Consider the following 21,748-nt stretch of genomic DNA (forward strand, 5'->3'; position numbering starts at 1 on the left):
ATTGGAAGGGTGGAGGAGCCAATGGGAGCCTTTGGGGGCTTGCAGGTGGTCGAAAGACTGGCGGGGAGCCGAGCTAAAGGAGGGTGGAAGTATATAGGGAAAGGGTAGAGGCTAGATGATCCAGAGCTAGAGGCAAAACTGGAGCTGCGTGAGGACTTTAACTTGAGCGATCAGGGAAAAGAGGCCCAGCTGGCGTTCCCATCGTCCTTTGCCGTTCACGTTTGCTGCTTGTAGCTTTATCGAGCTCTCCTTTTCTGTGTGCCACCCCTCTCCTGGCATGGGATTTTTTTTTTCTTGCTCTCTCATTCCGGTTGTTTGAAATTTACCCTTCTTTAAGGAATCAAACCTTCCTCTGATAGCTTAGGGAGAGTGGAAAGAATCCTGAGGTCAAGGGTCAAGCACCAAAGTTTCAGACTTTGGCACATAATGAGCAAAGAGCATCAACTACAAATGTGCTCACACCTAACCTGACCTAGATATAGTGACAATGGAATGAGATAATGCAGAAACATTCGGCAGACTGTAAGATGTATTTCACGTGTAAGTGGAACCCAAGGTCAAGTTTTACCTCTTTCATTAAACTTTAGCTGTTCATTGTTTCCTTCTTTCATGTGGATGCTTAGAAAAAGCAAGCTGTGGTAAGTACGGAAGACCCCAAAACACGTAAAAGATGGTCTTTACCCTCAAGGTCCTACAGTGTAACTGGGAGAAGAGACACCCAAACTAATAATTAGAGATCAAAGTGATGAGGGAGCATGGAACAAACTGAGGGCAAAATACAAGCCAACAGCAGCCCCATTCCCCTCCGGGTGGTACTCCTCAGACACTCCTGGCTACCCAAGAACAAAGAAAAGGGGTTTAAGTGTTTGCCATGTTAATGTGGGAACCTAAGGCAAATGAAAAATTAAATTCCCTTACTGCCTATAAACCCATTGACAAGTCCTTGAAGCCAGCAGAGTGACCTCCCTGTAGAAGCCCAGCTGCCTAGATGATGACACTTTGCTAGGAGCAAAAGAGGATCTTAGCCTAACATTATCCCAACCTTAAGGATCCTGTAAGTCTTCCTGTATCTCAACTGCCTCAAGATATATCCTTGAAATCATACTCCAAGCTTATGGCCCCCCAATATACATCTGAAGGGTCTCATGACTGAGGTTTTACTAATCAACAATAAACAGTGTTTCCCTAGCACCAGCTAGCCCCTCAAGATCCTGGAAACGTTGCTTCCAAAATTCCTTAGAGACTTACTCTATCCCTGACCACCTCCCAACCTGAGGGTGTATAATGAGTTACCCGTCATGACCCCAGTGCAACTCCTCCTGTCCACAGGTCCTGTCCCTGTGCTTTAATAAAATCACCTTTTTGCACCAAAGACGTCTTCAAGAATTCCTTCTTGGTCCTTGGCTCTGGACCCCCTCCTCCCCCACTTCATCAAAATTGTCCTTGGATAAGAGGAATGTGATTCAAACACACGTACTAACTTCCTCAGGATGGGGGTGGGGGGGGCGAAGCAGAATAATGACCCCAAAATATGACAAATATGACATTTTGGTATGTGGATTATTTCTAACTGAAGATAATCTAGGTGCAATAGACTCGGGAAGGGCTGTTTACCATCCCCTTAACTTCCTACAAGAATTTAGAGGGCCTGTACCAGGAGAGTGCTAATACCAAAGGTAATGTTTTATTGGAAAGACTTAATCTGCATAGCATGGCAAACATATGTTCACCAGACATTTGCTCTTCTCATCTTTCTGTGAATTGTCTTTCTCCTCTTAAGGAAGCTGCAGACCTCTTCCCCTTTTCCCTAGCTCAGGATGTCATATAAGCCTCAATTGCCTGTCTTTGGATCTCATGTCTTTGGGGCTCCTGTACTTATAAAATTTGTTTTTCTCCTGTTGATCTGCCTTATGTCAATTCAATTAATAGGCCAACCAAAGAAACTAGAAGGGAAGAAAAATTTTCCATTCCTACAATGCCTCATGGAAGTACAGAGGAAATGATTTTTGTGCTGGCTTTAAAAATAGTGAATTTTGGGGGCACCACTTGGTTGAGTGTACAACTCTTGATTTCAGCTCAGGTAATGATCCCAGGGTTGTGGGATCGAGCCCCACATCGGGGGCTCTGTGCTGAGTGTGGAGCCTGCTTAGGATTCTCTCTCTCTGTCTGTCCCTCTCTCCTGCTTGCATTCTCTCAAACTCTCTCTCTCTCTAAAATACAAAAAAAAATTTAAACATTTTTTAATGTTTATTTTTGAGAGAGAGAGACAGACAGAGCATGAGCAAGGGAGGGGCAGAGAGAGGGAGACAAAGCAGGCTCCAGGCTCTGAGCTGTCAGCACAGAGCCCAATGTGGGGCTCAAACCCATGAACTATGAGATCATGGCCTGAGCCGAAGTTGGACGCTTACCCAACTGAGCCACCCTGGTGCCCCTAAAATGTAAAAAAAAAAAATTTTTAATAGTGAATTTTCAAGAAAGAAAGGCATCCCAGACCACAGAGACTACCACGTATACAAATGTGTTGAGTAAAACGAAAAGCACTTACAAACAGTGCCTTCAGTAAATGTTAGCAGCTATTATGTCATTACTATATTCTATCTAATCTAAGCTGCCAGCAACGCCAGTAAAACAAACCATTATTTTAGGTAACACATAAAAAATTTAAGAAAAATGTTAAGAAATGAAAAGAATCAAGAAGTAAAAAAATCCTAAAATTAAAACCAGTGGTCTCTTATTGCTTAATTTGTTATGTATATTTACTGAAAGAGCCCTTTTAAACTTATTTACATGTAGATTTGTATCCTATGTCCTACTGCTGTGTTTCCATGCCTTTTGGTGCACATTAAAACTTTTCATTTCAATGCAAATTATAGGGTAATCTCTTTGAAGACTCATTAAATGGCAATTAAAGACAACAGATGCAGAGCTCAATGGAAGTGATGAAAACATGAACTGCCATGACCCAATCTACACATGAACAATTGACCAACAGCAATCTTAGATGTGTCCTGATTTCAGAGATGTTAAATGTGCATCTAAGCATCAATTATTAAAAGTACTAACATCATTATTAGATATGGCTGCAGGAAGGAGTTGGGTGCACTCAGAAAATGAAAGAAAATTCAGTTTATATTGAGAGTAAACTGCATACAGGGAGAAACTGGGACCAGACTGGTATAGAAACAAGAATATTCCACATTCTTTTTTAAAATATTTTTTAAAATGTTTAATCAATCTCTATACCTAATGTGGGACTCGAACTCACAACCTTGAGATCAAGAGTTGCACACTCCACCAACTCAGCCAGCCAGGTGCCCCCATTCCACATTCTTTAATATTGAAATGAAAAACTGTATTTATTGAATTGATTATATTTTCATTTGACTTCATTATTGCATATGGGAATAGAATGAGACACCTCAGTGAATCCTTTAAGCTTCAAACAGTCTTCCCTGTCCCCATTGTGTAACAGCAACCCAATTTCCTAGGAAATTGGGGTTACTCACTCAGATAATAACTCCTTCTCTGCTTTTGGCTCAGCAAGAAGAGCTCCTAATGACCAGGAGGCAGTCTCATCACATGTTATAATGTAATAGAACAATGACAATGTTCTTTGGTGGAACTGTTCCTCCCTTGGGAACTAAATACTCCGAACCCTCTGAATAGAATTCATAAATGAGTCATTAGGTGTAAAAATGACAAGAACCACTCTTACCTCCTCTCCTTAGTCCCTAGACCTATGTATTCTAACTGTGGGAGAAACGGTACTAAATTTTAGCTATTGGTATAATGTATATACCGCAAATCTGTAAAACAGCACCCCAAATTCACAATGTTTTGTCTCTCAGCTAGCCCCATAAGTGAGTCTGCAAAAGGTCATTACACTGTTTTTATCATAGCAGCTACATCTGAGTGATGGGGCACTTAAGAAAACTAAAGAGTTTCTTTGCAAAAAAAAATTTTTTTTTAATGTTTACTCATTTTTGAGAGAGAGAGAGAGAGAGAGAGAGGGGGGGGGGGGAGGGGCAGAGAGAGAGACAGGGAGACACAGAATCTGAAGGAGGCTTCAGGCTTCAAGCTGTCAGCACAAAGCCCAACGTGGGGCTTAAACCTACAAGTGGTGAAATCACGACCTGAGCCAAAGTCAGTCCTTCAATGAGCCAAAGTCAGTCCCTCAACCTACTGAGCTACCCAGACACCCCTATAATTCTTTCATCATAAAATAAGTTCCTTAGTCCAAAGCAATGTCCATGAAAATTCATAAGATACCCATGAATAGTAGGGTTGGCAAAAACATCACAGTTAAGCGTTATTAGGGTTTTCCAGGGAACCAGAACCATCGGAGATGACTGATAGATAGATGATAGATAGATAGATAGATAGATAGATAGATAGATAGAGATAGACAGATAGATAGATATAAGCTACTATAACAGAATACTACAAACCAAATGGCTTATAAACAACAGAAATTTTATTTCTCACAGTTCTGGAGGCTGAGAAGCCCAAGATCAAGGTATAGAGAGATTCACCATCAGGCAAGAGCTCACTTTCTAGTTCGTAGACAGCTGTATTCTTGCCGTGTACGCACATGGCAGAAGAGGCAACAGAGCTCTCTAGGGTCTCTTCTATAAGAATACTAATCCTGGGGTGCCTGGGTGGCTCAGCTGGTTAAGCATCCAACTCTTGGTTTCGTCTCAGGTCGTGATCTCACAGTTCGTGAGTTTGAGCCCTGCATTGGGCTCTGCTCTGACAGCCTGGAGCCTGCTTGGGATTCTCTCTCTCTCTCTCTCTCTCTCTCTGCCACTCCCCTGCTCACTCTCTTTCTCTCAAACAAAAAAAAATAATAAATAAACTTTTAAAAATTTAAAAAAGAGGCACCTGGGTGGTTCAGTTGGTTAAGTGTCCAACTTTGGCTCATGTCATGAACTCATGGTTCATGAGTTCGAGCCCCGTGTCAGGCTCTGTGCCAACAGCTCAGAACCTAGAGCCTGCTTCGGATTCTGTGCCTCCCTCATTGCCCCTCCCCCAGTCATGCTCTGTTTCTCTCTCTCTCTCTCTCTCTCTCTCTCTCTCTCTCAAAAAGAAAAAGAAAGAAAATTTAAAAAAATTTTTTAATTAAAAAAAAAAAGAGGGGCATTCACTTTCAAATATCCCCTCTCTGCAAAGAGAGCTTTCATACTATTCCTCCTTTCTAATTTTATATTGTAATAAACTTTTGCCTGCTGCTCAAAAACAAAACAAAACAAAACAAAACAAAAAACCCCACCAATTTCATTCATTAGGATTCTACCTCATGACTTAATTATCTCCCAAAGGCCCCACCTTTGGAATAACCATGACATTGCAGATTAGGATCTCAACACATGAATTTGGGGCAGGGTAGGGGGTGGCAGGGACACACAAATCCAATCTATAGCAGCAGGAAAGCCAAATCTAAATCTGGAATACGTATTTACTCCTGTGAGGACCAATCACCACTCCCTCCCTGATGGAAAGGATCCAGTACGTGGTAGAATGATTGCAAAAATGACTCTGATACTCCCCCTCTCTGTATGTGTACCCTCTGAAATCCATCTTTGAAGCTGCTTCCATTAAGAGATGGAATCTCTGGGGGTGCCTGGGCGGCTCAGTCAATTAAGCATCCCCAGGCCTTTTGTTTGATTTTGGAACCCTACCATTGCCATGAGAATAAGCGCACTCAAGTCTGCTGAATAATGAGTGACCAGATGGAACAAGCCAAGCTGACCCCGCTGAGGCCATCTTAGACGAGCCCACCCCAGCTGATCCACCATCTGACTACAGATGCATGAGGGAGCCCAACCAAGACCAGAAGAATTGCCCAATCTGTAGTTTTGTGAGCAAAACGTTATATGATTAGAACCTTAAGGCACTAAGTTCGGGGGTCAGGAGGTTGTCATGTGGTCAGACAGTCCCAAAGATGCTAAGTTCATTTGACACATAGGTTCAGTTGGTAAGGAGACAAGCCCAAATGGATCTAGATAGTTTATTATTTACATAATAGCAGGCAGCATGAATTTCATGTTTTCATTGGTTCCCTTTGCTCCCCAAGCACCATGGAGGTGATGCAGGTAAATGTCATGCACACAATAGATCTGCAACACAGATGAAGAACACGGAGCTTAGGAAACCCTCAATCTTAAAAGAGGAATGCTAGCAAACCTGCCCTCTGGAGAGAGACTTTATCATACTGGTCAGAAAACATGGGGCGCCTGGGTGGCTCAGTCGGTTAAGCGATCGACTTCGGCTCAGGTCATGATCTCGTGGTCCATGAGTTCGAGTTCCGCATCAGGCTCTGTGCTGACAGCTCAGAGCCTGGAGCCTGTTTCAGATTCTGTGTCTCCCTCTCTCTGACCCTCCCCCATTCATGCTCTGCTCTGTCTCTCTCTGTCTCAAAAATAAATAAATGTTAAAAAAAAAGAAAAGAAAAGAAAACAAATCTGCCTTCCAACTCAGTGGGAGACATTTTTTTTTAAATCATCCTGAGATAGCTCCAGGATTGGACGGTGATACCAGCTTCATTAACTTTATTACTATTATTTATTTATACTTTTGTAATGTAAGTATATCTCCTTACCCCTAAGAAGTTTTGCAAACATCGTCAAAGGTGTCAATGCCATTTGCTTAGAAATGTCAGTGTTGCTTCCAACAGTTTGTTACAGAGCAGTCTAGCTAACTGATTTACAGTGCAATCAACCTATTACCAAGAAGTGTCTAGTTTCCTCACTCTCCCCCTCCCCAGGAATAATACTGTATCAGGAGCTCAGTGTTGGTATCTGCTGTTGGACATCCATCAGGAGCCAGACTGGCTTTGGTAAGAGGAAATCTATATTGTAGAGCCCATTCATAGCCATCATGGCCACCTTTTTCATGATTCTATTTAGCAAGCACTTGGGAGCTAGAAAAAGAGGCTGACTGACATCCAGAGGTTAGATGGTCGAGTCCATTTATTTTTTGAGAGCCTCTTCTAGAATGGGTGCCCTCTAGTGGCCATTTGTAAGAAACACAAATATTTTCCCCACTCGAAGAGGTCCATCCACACACGGACTCCCCAGGCTTTGTTATCATGGATCTTTCATTCTAGTACTTCCCAAGTCTTTGGACAACCAGGAAGGGGCTTGGGCATGCAGTACCTAGGGATCAGATTTCGAGGACACTGAACAGAGCAGAAATGGATGGGGAGGGGAGTAGGAGAGGATGGGATAATAAGTAGAGGATTTAAAAAAAAAAAAAAAAGTCCTCTAGGAGAACAATGTAGACCTGAAAACCAGGCTAGAGCTATGAACTAGGGTGCCTCCATGAGTGCAATCTCACAGGGTTCAGTCTTTATGTTTTCCTTCGGATCATAATGACAGTTATATTTACCATTCAGTTTTAAGTTTTCCTCCTTTGACTCTAATTTTCTTTAGTTAATCCCAATAGATCAGAAAAGTATCATATACCCCTACATATGACCAGAGATCATTTTTTGAACATTATTAATGTGCTTTACTATTTTGCTTCTCCTGTTAGGAAACAAGAAAGGGGGAGATGGTATTATTGGGTAGGCAACTAAGAGTTTCCACTTAATTTATGTACTTTTAATTAATATATTTTTGGATATTTCTTTTTTTCATAGTCCTGTAAACCCCACCACCATAAATCCTTTTTTGGAGCACAAATTAAATTAAATTGCATTGAATTAAATGAGTATTCTCCTCCCCAATAATTTTAAGCCTCTATAAATATAATTTTAATTGCTGTATAACATTGCATTATATAGATGTAATACAATACACTTGACTTATTTCCCATTGTTTTGCTTTTATAATTTAAGTGGGATAAAAATAGTATGTTATCTTAACTGTATTATGGATTGGGATTGGGGAGGGAATGTTGAAATTGCCTTTGTTTAATAAAATAATTTGGTAAATCGATCAGGAAGAGAGTGAGATCCTATGGGCATGCATGCAGGCTACAGCCAAAGCAATAAAAGAGGCAGGTAAACTGGAACGTGGTCTTCTCCTGGTAAATGACAAGAACACAAGAGGGCTGATGGAAACTTGGCATGCTTCTAAAGCCTGAATTTGGGATTGGCACAGTCACTTCCATGCATATTCCATTGGCCAGATTAGGTCATGAAGCCAAGCATGAAGTCAGTGGGGTGGGGAAGATTACTCCCACCTACAGAGAAGCATGGCAAGAACAGGGAGGGAAGAAAAAATAGGAAACAAACACAATCTACTAGTGAAAAGTTCCTAGTGATGGGGGTGACTGAGACTTTTTAAGAACAGATGTGTCGAATACTCTCAGTTTGAAGTTATTTGCATTTCTGTCTTGTAAACTACCTCCATTTTATTTGCCTGCATTCGCCACAGTCTGCTACGTTCACAAATAGCTTGTGGAAGCAGCATTTGCAAAAATTAAGAAAAAGATAGGAGTGTTCAACCTGGGTGAGCATCGTCTAGAACAGCAACAACAAGCTGAAGACATCTAGATGATTCATGAATCCAGCAGAAGCAGAGAACCAGAACTGACCATAAGAAAACAAGCCCTCCGGGAATATGCAGAAATCTTCAGGAGGACATTGACCTTTTCAGAATTCACAAAATTGAGATTTTAAGCAATCCTATTTAGTTCTTATGGAAAAGAGTATCTCCTGGGAATCTAATCTCATAAATGTAATTACTGACCAAAGAGTATAAACTTTTTTTTTCAGGTTCTTGATAAATAATGAAATGGTTCATGATAAAAAGTTCAAATATTCAGGATTTTTCCACTTAAAATTGTCAGCCATATTAAATACCAAAAGGAAAACATGGGGAAATTTTTGAAAATAAGAAAAAATGACCATTCTGAGCAATTATGCTTAAATTTAAACTCCCTGATAGTAGTAATTCCTTAAACCCTGAAAATTAACCTTGATCTTGAGGACAGATGGTCACCCTAGCAGGCAGGAAAAGGTTGAATGTCTACCCATGTCCTCCTTAGCGTTCCATTACTGTCAGGTTGAGAAGCAGAGCCTGAAACAGAGACTCTGTGCAACTGCTATATTGAGGATGTGCTCTCAGGGGAAAGGGAGTGAGAGAAGTAGGATACAGCAGAAGAAGAATCCTAATTAAGAACGTGGCGTCAAGGGGCACCTGGGTGGCTCAGTCAGTTAAGCGTCTGTTAAGTGTCCTACTTCGGCTCAGGTCGTGATCTCACGATTTGTGAGTTAGAGCCCCGCATCAGGCTCTGTGCTGACAGCTCAGAGCCTGGAGCCTGCTTCAGAGTCTGTGTCTCCCCTTCTCTCTGCCCCTCCCATGCTCATGCTCTGTCTGTTTCTCAATAATAAATAAATGTTAAAACAAACAAACAAACAAACAAACAAACAGAATGTGGCCTCAAATGAGGATTGACTTCACCTGATCCCACAAGGAGGCCCAGAACAGGAACTGCACCAGAATTGATTCCTCCTTTGAGGTAAGGGCTCAGTCTTCTCTATCTCTACACAAGCAAGATGGCAATTCTTTTCCAGAGCAGATCTCAAAATTAGGGTGCATCAGAATCACCTGGAGGGCTTATTAAAGCAGACTGTTGGGCCAACTCTGTTTCTGATTCAGTAGGTCTGAGGTGGGGCCCAGAGAATTTGTATTTCTAAGAAGCTCCCAGGTATTGCTGATGCTGCTGGTCTAGGGACCACACTTTTGAGAATCACTGCTCTAGAGAAAACAGCTGTGAAACTGCAGCAGTCAACACAGCATTTGGAAAAGGGAGATCTGAGTGGCATCTACCATAGGTATGAACTTGGCATCTTCCTCGTGAAGGCACATAACAGGGCTAAAGGATTAGACCACAAGCTGAGGCTGAGTAGATTGTATTTTCAGATCATATTATCTAGGTCAGTGGTATCCTGTTATTTTCCTGTTATCATCCCACATCTCCAGCCAAAGCATTGTCGAAACATTCCAACTCACCTCAGCCTTGTTTTGGACTTGACGGGAAGCGTCTGGCAGGTAGGTGAGGCTTTAAAGAGGAAGCAGCTGCACCTCACGAGGCAAGCACAGTGGAGTCAGTTGCAGTGAGCACAAAATTCTCAGCAGGGGGATAGACAATTATTAGGGGGCAAGCCTCCTAGACCACCTTAGAAACTGTTTGATGTTTGTTTATGAAATTAAAGGAAGATGGCTTTTTAAAAACTTTTTTTAAATGTTTATTTATTTTTGAGAGAGAGAGCACCAGCAGGGGAGGGGCAAAAAGAGAGGGAGACACAGAATCTGAAGCAGGCGCCAGGCTCTGAGCTGTCAACACAGAGCCCAAAGGGGGGCTTGAAACTAATGGACTGTGAGATCATGACCTGAGCTCAAGTCCGACGCTTAGCGACCGTGCCACCGAGGCTCCCCTGGAAGATGGCTTTTGAAGGCAACTTTCAATTGCGTAAGTCCCGCCAGGCCCATAACACACTGCCTCTGCCCCTGGCCCCTGCGGATCACCACCAGATGAAGAGGAATGTATAAAAGTAATTGAAATACTTGGCCCGTAATGTTCTCTCGGAGTAGTGTTCATAGTATACCTGGTACCCCTGGGCTGCAATGTCCATCTTCACGCAGTCCAGGAGGTCCTTGACCTGCGGGGCTGCCTTCCAAGGTCCAAACTTGACAACCGACTTCTTTTCAAACTCGAAGATGCGCAGGGCCTCTGCGCACTGGGCTGCCTCTTCTTCAGTGCGCACCACGCACACCAGCACTGTGGAGCTGCGTGCCGCCACGGCCTCGGCGCGTGCCAAGCGCACCATGAGCTCCAGGTTCTCGCTGTAGGCGGGCACCCGCAGCAGGAACTGCTTCCGAGCCACCTGCTCACCAAAGATCTGCGGCGTGTCCTCCAAGAGCTTGACCAAAGGCTTGATTTCGTAAAACTGCGCCTCACGGTACACCTCCGGGATGTGCTGTGTGGGCAGCTGCTCGCTGCGCAGGTAGTCCAGGACGGGTCCGAAATAGGTGCCGGGGTGATCGATGAAGAAGCGGCCTTCTGCATCCAGGCAGGCCTTCGTGGAGCTGGAGAACATCTCTGCCAGCTTTGAACCCGGGACTTTTCTCAGGGTGCTCACGGTGGTGGTGTACAACTCGCCTCCTACGTTAAGCTCCACGACGGGAGATACCTGAGGGCACAAGAGGCGGAGTGAAACCAACAGCGCCACCTCCACGGAGCTCGTGGCTTATTTTCATCGACCGAATACTAAAGGATATTAGTCCAAGACGCTGCTAGGGAAGCAAGTCCCAGTGACAATGCTCACAAAGTCTGTGGCCTTTGGCAAGGCTTTTTTCCTCCCTGGGCCCATTTCCTCATTTCTAAAATGGGGATATGGAGGTGTTGTGAAGTCAGAAGTTCCCAAGGTTCCCAAGGCTCAGATCTAAGATTATAGCCTCAGAGAGGCTAAGAAACCATACATGTATTCATTGCATACAGGAAGCATTTCTTGGGTACTTACTACATGTCCACACCCCATGGTGGGCGTTGAGGATACAAATTCTTTCATTTATTTTTTATTTTAGAGAGAGAGAGTTCACGAGTGAGGGAGAGGGGCAGTGGGAGAGAAAGAGAATCCCAAGCAGGCTCCATGCTCAGCACAGAGCCCAACGCAGGGCTCATTCCCATGACCTGAGCTGAAATCAAGAGTCAACACTCAACAGACTGAGCCACCCAGGCGCTACCCAGGGAATAAAAAATCTTATTTAATGTAGGTCAGAAGTTCCTATTAGCGGTTGGCATGACTTTGATTAATTAAGGGAATTTGTTTGATAGATGTGTTTCAGAATGTGGGCCGGTGGGGGTTAAATAACAGGAATATTCTTGGTGCTGAAAAGGTAACACTGGATACAATAGGTATAAAATTGCCTCATAAACTGTAAAGTGTGGTGTCAATGGAAGTTAGGTTTAGCCGGTCAATGGAATTTTTAGAGGCCTCTTCTCAATGCCAAACCGTGAGATGAGCACTAAGGATGTGGTTAAGATGCCTCGGGATGCCCACAGGCAAGCACAGAGGGGGACGTGGAAACAGACAGAGTCAGGATGCATTTAGGGAATACTAAGTGCTGCCAACAGACCTAACAAAAATACCAGATTATTATATGTGAGGTGATACACTAATTGTTATCCTTACAAACCAGCTTCCTGAATAACTCTGGTTATTTAAAATTCATTCAGGGGCGCCTGGGTGGCTCAGTCGGTTAAGCGTCCGACTTCAGCTCAGGTCACGATCTCCCGATCTCACGGTCCATGAGTTCGAGCCCCGCGTCGGGCTCTGGGCTGATGGCTCAGAGCCTGGAGCCTGCTTCCGATTCTGTGTCTCCCTCTCTCTCTGCTCCTCCCCCGTTCATGGTCTGTCTCTCTCTCTGTCTCAAAAATAAATAAACGTTAAAAAATAATAATAATAAATAAAAAAATAAAATTCATTCACTCAGGGCACCTGGGTCGCTCAGTTGGTTAAGCCTCCAACTTCGGCTCAGGTCATGATCTCACGGTTCACGGGTTTAAGCCCCACATCGGGCTCTGTGCTCACAGCTCGGATCCTCTGTCCCCTCTCTCTGCCCCTCCCCCACTGGCGCATGCCCTCACGTGTACGCACACACAAGTATGTGTGTTCTCTCTCTCAAAAATAAGTAAACATTAAAAATAATAATCAAAAAAAAAAAAAATACAGGGCTCCTGGATGGCTCAGTCAGTTAAGCGTCCAACTCTTGATTTCGGCTTAGGTCATGATCTCACGGTTTGTGAGTCTGAGCCCTGAGTCTGGCTCTGCAATGATGGTGCTTGGGATTGTCTCTCTCTCCCTCTCTCTGCCCCTCCCTCATTCTCTCTCTCTCTCTCTCTCTCAAAATAAATAAACGTAAAAAAATAATAAAATTAAATTCACACACTTGGTCACTAAAATACGGATGTGCCAGATACCTGGTGCACAATGAGGAACAAGCAGGACAGTCTCTCCCCTCATAGTCTAGTGACTGTGCAAAGTGCTTTACATTCAATCCCTAACTCAGTCTTCACAGTGCTCCTGTGAAGAATGTATTAAATCCCCATTTTACAGATGAAGAAACTAAGAATTAAGGAGCTGAAGCAAACTGCCTAAATCAACTTGCTATTAAGTGATGATCTCACAACTTAAACTCAGGGCCAATTTACCCCAAAGCATGTGCCCTTAGTCATTACATCAATTAGTGTTCAACCTTTAAATACCTCCACTCTTCACTCCCTTAATTACTCAGTCATTCGAAAAAGGTAGAGGGGGCCCTGGGTGGCTCAGTCTGTTGAGAAACCAAGTCTTGATTTCAGCTCAGGTTATGATCTTATGGTTCGTGCGTTCGAGCCCCACATTGGGCTCTGCGTTGACGGTGCCCAGCCTGTTTGGGATTCTCTCTCTCACCCTCTCTCTGTTCCTCCCCTGCTTGTGCTGTCTCTCAAAAGAAATAAATAAACTTAAAAAAATAAAAAAGGTAGAGAGGACCTCTTACATTCAAGCCTCCTCCTGAGCAGATGAATAGGACACAGTCCCCGCCCTCGAGGAGTTCACAGAGGAGAGAGGGAAACAGACTGCTGAAATGTGCAGTGTTGAGAGGGGAGACTCAAAGGCTCTCCGCGTGGATGTGCGCTGGGGGTTGTCAGGGAAGGTTTCCTAGGCGGTGTGATGCCGCAGCCGCAGAAAAGATGGGTGCAGCGTCAGAGGGAAAGCTGCATTTCCACCCAGAGATTGTGCCACAGGTCTTTGCGGAGCCAGGAGTAGTGACAGGATTCAGGAATGTCCTTGGTTCTCATTTAGGTGTGACTTCATCCTCAACTTGTCTGTGGGCTCTACCCCTAAGATTAAAGTACTGGACTAAAGAGAGCCAGAGGCAGCCAAACTAATGGGGGAAGAACTGAGTTGCCATGGCAACAGCTCTTACCAGGGGACAGCTTTGCCGGCTGGAGTGGAGAAGGGAGACGGAGTGGATGCATTCTGACAGCAGCCAAACAATACAGCCAGGAGAAAAATAAACCCAGAACCTGTGACTTCCTCTTTCTCCCATAAACCTCAAGGCCCCTTGGCAAGGATGTTTGGTTAACCCTGAGGTGGCTCTGTGAAGCAGGCAGTTAAACGCAAAGTTGCAGACTTTAACCCTTGAATGGATCCATGTGCTTCATCATCACTCCTGTACCACTGAAAGCTCACAGGTGCTCTGGAGGTCCCCCTATGAGGTCAGAAAGATGGGTTACATAGCTGGGAAGTGAAGTCAGAGCTGCAATCAAACCCCTGTAAGTCTGACTCCAGTACAGAATGGGTGTCCTACTCCTCCAGACATCCAGTCCCACTGCTGCCAGTAATTAGCAATGTGCCTGGGGCAGCTCACTTTCTTCTGTGGGCCTAAGCCTAGTCATCTATGAAATAGGGAGGCAAAATGGACGAAGAGAACTCTAAGCCTCTCCAGCTCTGAAAGTCTAATGAGTCCAATCACTTCAAGTGTTGTTTCTGAAGCTCATTTCCAGATGCTTCACAAAACAGCTTCCTGCCCTGATATCCTCAGCCCCGTTTGTTTACCAAATAAGACCTCGGTCTTGTTCCCGAACTTCTTAGTTCTGTCCCTTGTTTCCCTCCTTTTTTCCCCCAAAATCTCCCAGTTTCTTTGGAAATCCAAGACCTCCTACCTCATCCACAAATACTACAGTATGTTTCTAGCAGATAAAGACTTCTTTTCCGCCCCTCTTCTGGACCATCTGCCCATTTTTGTGGCCCCTCTGCCCCACCTTTTCTACCAATCACCCTGAAGGAGCATTCCCGGGTAAGAAAGCCAGTCTCAGGCTCTGTGTGCATGGGCTGGGGAAACACAGTCTTTACGAGCCCTTGCTCCAGAGCTGGCCCTCCCTAAGGGCACTGGGACGAATCAGACAGACCTAGCTTTCACCCAGTTGTAGTCTAAAGGGTCCCTACACACCTGCAAAACCCCCTGCCAAACATTCATACATTTCCTAAGGTCACCCTTAGTAGAGTCAATGGAGGGACATCTCCATTCACATGTCCCCCAAGTCCCTCAAATCTCTCCCCACTCCACAACCTTTGTCCATTGTCCCCCATCTCAATCATCTGAGCCAGAAATCCAGGTTGTAATCTAGCAGTCTGCTCCAGTCCTTAACCTCTTCCCACACAAATAATCAGTAACCAAGTCCTGGTGATTCTAAATCCTGGTCAATTCCACGGCCCTCTGCCCCCTTGATTGCCCTCCCCCAATCCAATCTCTAGCACCAGAGCAATTTTTCTGAAATGCAAATCTGATCTGGTTAATCTGCATTAAACACTTGGGTGAGGGGCACCTGGGTGACTCAATCCGTTGAACATCAGAGTCTTGATTTAACCTCAGGTCATGATCCCAGGGTCCGTGGGATCCAGCTCTGAGACAGGTTCCATGCTCAGCATGGAGCCTGCTTGACATTCTCTCTCTCTTTCTCTCTGCCCCTCTCCTCTGCTCTTTCTTTCTAATAAAAAATTAAAAAGTAAAAAATAAATAAAACAAACCCTTGGGTAACCTTGCATTCCCTTCCAGATAAACTCTAGACTCTTTCATGAGGTTTACAAGGCCCTTTGCAGCCCTGGCAATCAGCTACCAGAACCTCTCTCCCCCACCCAACCAGAACAGGCTGGTCCCCACGGCCCCCAAGACTTCACTCATTTGCCGCCCACATTCCCTTTACTTAGCCCACTCATCCTTCAAGTTAATTGCTCCAGGAATCTTTCTAGATGGGTTGTCTCCTTGTGATCCTACAGGGCCCTGTACTTCTGTCGTCATGGTAGTTAACTCTTATAATTCCATTCGTTCATCTGTATTCCCAATTAAGCTGCAAGGTTCCTAAGAAGGGACTATCCCAGATTCATCTTTATGTCACCAGTACCTGTTACAGGGCTCAGCACACCAGGATGCTCGATAAATGGCTGTTCAATTGACTGGAGCTTACCCGCTGCACTGATTTATAAGAGTGCCTGGTATTCTGATAAAAGCCAATCTTTCCGTACATGGCATCATGCCCCGTGCTGGCTCCCCCTCTTGCTCAGTAATTCATGCAGACATTTATTGAGCACCTAGGGCGGCCCTACCACTGAGCTGGTGACTGTGTCAACCACAGTGATGTCACCATTGCCCTATGGGAAAGAGCCACAGTCTCCCCACTGCTGGATCTGCTTTGTCTTCCTACAAGTCTTCAGGATGGCACCTAGCCACTGGAGATTAGAATGTTCTGCTCCTGAAGTGCGCTGGGCCTTTTCCTGATCCCACCCCCACCCCTTCTCCTCCCCAGCAAACTCCCCTCTACCAAGCCCTAGGAGGAGGCCGGCAAGCTGGAGGACTCAGGATCCAGCCAGTGGGCAGGGGCAGGCTGGAGAGGATGGGGATGTGGTGGGTAAGGCCGCCTTTAGTTGGGTCGTCTGCTCCCAAACACGGGAGGAGGAAGGGCAAAGGAAGAGGGGTGCACTAGGACGAGCCTGGAGACCAAGAGGAGACACGCAGAAACAGCTAAAAACAAAGACTGAACACAGAAGACCAACAAAAGCACCCACTCAGGAAAGAGGTCAAAGAGGAGCGGCTGGACTGAGCCAGAAGGGGACGGGGCACCTTGCGCCTAAGGAGAGCGATCAAAACCAGAACCAGCTAGAAGAGAAGAGCGCGAGCCAGAAGCAAGGGAACTCAGACCCCGACAAAGGGGCGCACGGGGGGGGGGGGGGGGGTCACTGGAAGGAGCGAAAGAAGGCAGAGGCGCGGGGACAGGGGAATAAGCCGCCCTCACACCCGCCCCTGCTGCGCACTCACCACCGGCGGGCCCGCGGGGGGCGAGGCCCGGTGGAGCCGCAGGGAGCGGGGCCCCGAGGGAAGGCTCATCTTCCCGTTCCCGCAGGCGGCTGGGCGCCCAGTCCTGCCACGTGCCAGGTACTTGTGGCTGGCTGGCGGAAGTGCACCTTTGCTCCACGCCCCCCAGGTGGGGCAAAGTGCGTCCAGGGTGTGGTTAGAGCCCGGGGTTGACTTGGGCTCCAACAGGCTTGCCGTGAGTCCCTAGTCTGGTCACTGACCCTCGGTGGGAGGGGCTTCCCAGGCAGCCAAACGGGGGAGGCGGAGGGAACTGACATTGACAGCAGGAGACTTTCTACTCCCTACAATCCTACGGTGGTGAAGGATAAACAACACCTATTTTACAAACGAGGAAAGTGGGCTCCAAGAGATGCTGGTGGCCAGTGTGGGATATTTATCCACTTCAGATCAGCTGCTAAAAGTGCAAAGCATGACCAACGATGAAAAGAGCTAAAATAACTGTTGTGTGGGTTATTTTGCTTGTTAAAACAAACCCCTAAGGAGCCGGGGCGTAACTCCTCACTCCTGAAGTATGGTCTGTGCATGCATAGTGACTTTCTTCCAAAGAGGATAGTGTGCAAAGGAAAAAAAGAGAAAACTGATAAACCCTATTTCAGCCAGGTAATCAAGGTCAACATCAAGACTCATATTTTGATGACAGTAAGTACCCTTGATGTGATGTGAAGGAAATAGCACTTTATCTCTGTGATCGTCTGCTCAACCCCATAATCCCAATCTAATCATGAAACAAAACAAAACAAAACATCAAACAAATTCCGGGGCACCTGGGTAGCTCAGTCGGTTAAGCAACCGACTTAGGCTCAGGTCATGATCTCACAGCTGGTGGGTTCGAGCTTCACATCAGGCTCTGCACTAACAGTGCCTGGGATGGTCTCTCTCCCTCTCTCTGCCCCGCCCTGCTTGCTCTCTCTCTCTCTCAAAATAAATAAATAAACTTAAAAAAATTCCAATAGAGGGGCATCCCATGATATACCTGACCAATAATTCTCAAAACAAGAATTGTCATTAAAAACAAGGAAAATCTGAGAAATTTTCACAACCAAGAAACATGGCAACTAAATGTAATGTAATGTGGAATTCTAGATGGGATCCTGGAAAAGAAAATAGACATTAGGTAAAAACTGAGGAAATATGAATAAGCCATTGGCTTTAGTTAATAATAGTGTATCAGTGTTGGCTCATTAACAGTAACAGGTGTACCATACAAATGAAATATGTTAAGAATAGGGGAAGGGATGCCTGGCTGGCTCAGTCTGTAGAGCATGCAACAACTCTTGATCTTGGGCCTGTAGATTTGAGCCCCATGTTGGATGTAGAGATTACTTAAAAATAGAAGCTTAAAAAAAAATAGAGGAAACTGAGTGTGCTTCTTCTCAGTTTCTCTGCACATCTAAAACTGTTCTAAAAAATGAAGTAAAAAAGATTGACTCAGTAACATACAACCACTATGGAAAACAGTACAGAGTTCATAATCTTTGTGTTGGTGGAAGGTCTTGCCCCAATACTGATGGCTGCTGACTGGTCAGGGTGGTGGTTGCTGAAGCCTGATGTGGCTTTGGCAATGTCTTAAAATAAAATAACAGTGAAGTTGCCATAACCATTGACCCTTCCTTTCATGAATGATTTCTCTGTAGCATGCAATGCTGTTCGATAGCATTTTACCCTCAGAACTTTTTTCAGAATTGGAGTCAATCCTCTCAAACCCTGTAGCTGTTTTAACAACTAAGTTTATATCATTTTCTACATTTGTCGTTGTCATTTCAACAATCTTCACAGTATCTTCACCAGCAGTAGATTCCACCTCGAGAAACCAACTGCATTGCTCATCCACAAGAAGTAACTCCTCATCCATTCAAGTTTTATCCTGAGATTACAGCAAGTCGGGCACACCCTCAAGCTCTACTTCTAATTCTAGTTCTTTTGTTGTTTCCACCAGATCTGCAGTTACTTTCCTCCGTGGAGGTCTTGAATCCCTCAAATTTACCTACGAGGGCTGGAATCAACTTCTTTTTTTTTCCCCAAGTTTTATTTATTTTTGAGAGAGAGAGCATGAGTTGGGGAGAGGCAGAGAGAGAGGGAGACACAGAATCCGAAGCAGGCTCCAGGCTCTGAGCTATCAGCACACAGCCCGATGCGGGGCTCGAACTCACAGACCTTGAGATCATGACCTGAGCTGAAGTCAGACACCCAACCGACTGAGCCACCCAGGCGCCCCTGGAATCAACATCTAAACTCCTGTTCATGTTGAAATTGTGACCTCTTCCTATGAATCATGAATGTTCTTCATGGCATCTAGAATGGTGAATCCTTTCCAAAAGGTTTTCAAATGACTTTGCCCAGATCCATCAGAGGAATCACTCTCTATGGCAGCTATAGCCTTATGAAATGTATTTATTTCCTTTTTTTTTTTTTTTGAAAAATTTTTTAAAAGATTTTTTTTAATTTTTAAGTAATCTCTACTCCTAACCTGGGGCTTGAGAACTTAAACCTCAGGAACCCGCCTCTGCTAGCTTCAAACTTTTCTTCCGCAGCTTCCTCACCTCTCTCGGCCTTTGTAGAATTGAAGAGAGTTAGGGCCTTGCTCTGGATTAGGCTTTGGTGTGAGGGAGTGTTGTGGCTGGTTTGATTTCTATCCAGACCACCCAAACTCTCCCCACCTTGCAATAAGTCTGTTTCCTTTCATACCATTCGTGTGTTCACTGGAGTAGCACTTTTAAGTTCCTTCAAGAAATTTTTCTTGGTATACACACCTTGGCTGTTGGGTGTAAGAAACCTAGCTTTTGGCCTGTCTCAGTTTTCGACAAGCTTTCTTCACGAAACTTAATCATTTCTAGCTTTGATTTAAAGTGAGAAATGTGTGGGGCACCTGGGTGGCTCAGTCGGTAAAGCAGCTGACTTCAGCTCAGGTCATGATCTCATGGTTCGTGAGTTCGAACCCTGCATCGGGCCCTTTGCTGACAGCTCAGAGCCTGGAGCCTGCTTCAGATTGTCTCTCTCTGACCCTCCCCTGCTCACACTCTGTCTCTGTCTCTCTCTCAAGAATAAATAAAAAACATTAAAAATAAATAAAGTGAGAAATGTGTAATTCTTCCTTTGACTTGAACAACTAGAGGCCAGTATAGGGTTATTCACTGGCCTAATTTCAATGCTGTTGTGTCTCAGGGAATCAGGAGGCCCAAGGAGAGGGAGAGAGAGGGGGGAATGGCTGGTCAGTGGAGCAGTCAGAACACACACAACATTTATTGATTAAATGTGCCATCTTCGATGGGCATGGTTCATGGCACCCCAAGACAATTACAGTAGAAACATCAAAGATCACTGATCACAGACCACTATAGCAAATATAGTCATAGTGTAAAAGTGAAATATTGCAAGAATATGACAGAGAGACACAAAGTGAGTGAATGTTGTTGGAAAAATGGCGCAGACATACTTGCTTGAGGCAGGATTGCCACAAACGTTCAGTTTGTTAAAAACAAAAACAAAAACAAAAACACACGCAGTATCTGTGAAGCACAATAAAGTGAAGTGCAATAAAAAAGAGGTAAGCCTGTATTTTAAGGAAAGTAGGAGACAAAGACTGGGATACTCACAGGGTAGAATGTCAGATCAGAGACTATAAAAGTGTAAATTATAAAACAATTCTCCACTCAAAGAAGAATGCTGTACCTGATTCATTCCCTGGTTCTGGGGAAAGTCTTCCCCGAAAAGGTCTGATTATAGGCTAAAGCTCAAATGGATCTGGGGCCCAAATATTCACTTGTTTAATGGTCAAAAGCAGCAATATCAGCTAGGAATTTAATTTAAATGGACCTGGAATGGTAAAGCCCTCGGATGCCTGACAAAGAAAATGAAAACCCATCCTGGAGGAAAGTCCACAGTCACACCAAGCTTGAAAGAACCCATACAGTCCAACAAATACACACTCACAGTCTAAAGCCTCAAACTACAGAAGTAAATAAAGAGCCATGAGCAAGAGTCAACAGATCCACAAGCACCTCAGATATTGAGGTAATTGGATATAAAATATAAAATAAGTGTTTAGTGGGCTATGAGCCACCTGGGTGGCTCAGTTGGTTGGGCATCCAATTCTGTTTCAGCTCAGGTCATGACCTCATGGTCGTGAGTTCAAGCCCAGAATCAGGCTCTACACTGGGTGTGGAGTCTGCTTGGTATCCTCTCTCTCCCTCTCTCTCTCTCTCTCTCTCTCTGTCACACACATACACACACACACACACACACAAAATAAAAAAATAAACTTAAAAAATACAATAAATGTTTAATGGACTTAAATAAATATAAGTGTTATCTAAAAGATGAGTGAAGAGCAAAAATTTATAATCAAAGGGGCACCTCGGTGCTGTCAAGAGTTGGTTAAGTGTCTGACTCTTGATTTCACCTCAGGTCGTGATCTCACAGTTCATAAGAGTTTGAGCCCCTCATGTCATGCTCTGCATTGACAGCATGGAGACTGCTTGAGATTATCTCTCTCCCTCTCTCCCTGCCTCTCTCTTTCTCTCAAAATAAATAAACTTAAAAAAAAGACATGATCAAGGCAGATTTGGGGGTACCTGGGTGTCCCAGTTGGTTGAGCATCCGAATCTCATGATCTCAGGGTCGTGGGATGAAGCCCGTGTCAGGGGCTCTGTGCTGAGCATGGGGCCTGCTTAAGATACTCTCTCTCTCTCTCTCTCTCTCGCTCCCTTCCCTCTGCCCCTACTGGCTCTCTGCCTCTATTTCTAAAATAAAAATTAAAAAATTACCCAAGCAGATTTGAGAAAAGCCAAATAGAACTTCTAAAAATTAAAAATAAAATAACTGAAGTTACCAAAATTTAGTAGGGGTTGAGAAAATGCAATCAAAGGAGAAATGCTGTGATATTT

At 44.6% G+C, this 21,748-nt stretch overlaps 1 protein-coding gene across 2 annotated transcripts; it reads right to left on the reverse strand.

The window, feature by feature from the left end:
• Positions 1-10,213: 10,213 nt before the first annotated feature.
• Positions 10,214-16,950, reverse strand: KCTD14 (potassium channel tetramerization domain containing 14). 2 transcript variants are annotated; one of them, XM_019449928.2, is made up of 3 exons: positions 16,809-16,921; positions 13,920-14,204; positions 10,214-11,140 (listed from the first exon to the last, which is right to left on the reverse strand). In XM_019449928.2, the coding sequence occupies exons 2-3, from the start codon at positions 14,040-14,042 to the stop codon at positions 10,472-10,474; spliced, it is 792 nt and encodes a 263-aa protein (XP_019305473.2). In that variant the 5' UTR covers positions 14,043-14,204; positions 16,809-16,921; the 3' UTR covers positions 10,214-10,471. The 2 variants fall into 2 exon arrangements, with proteins under 2 accessions (XP_019305473.2, XP_019305474.2); XM_019449929.2 differs by lacking the exon at positions 13,920-14,204 and having other exon boundaries at positions 16,809-16,950.
• Between the last annotated feature and the right edge of the window lie 4,798 nt (positions 16,951-21,748).

The sequence above is a fragment of the Panthera pardus genome, unplaced genomic scaffold, assembly GCF_024362965.1.
Source record: "Panthera pardus isolate Hobbes unplaced genomic scaffold, ASM2436296v1 HiC_scaffold_12, whole genome shotgun sequence".
NCBI lineage: Eukaryota > Metazoa > Chordata > Mammalia > Carnivora > Felidae > Panthera > Panthera pardus.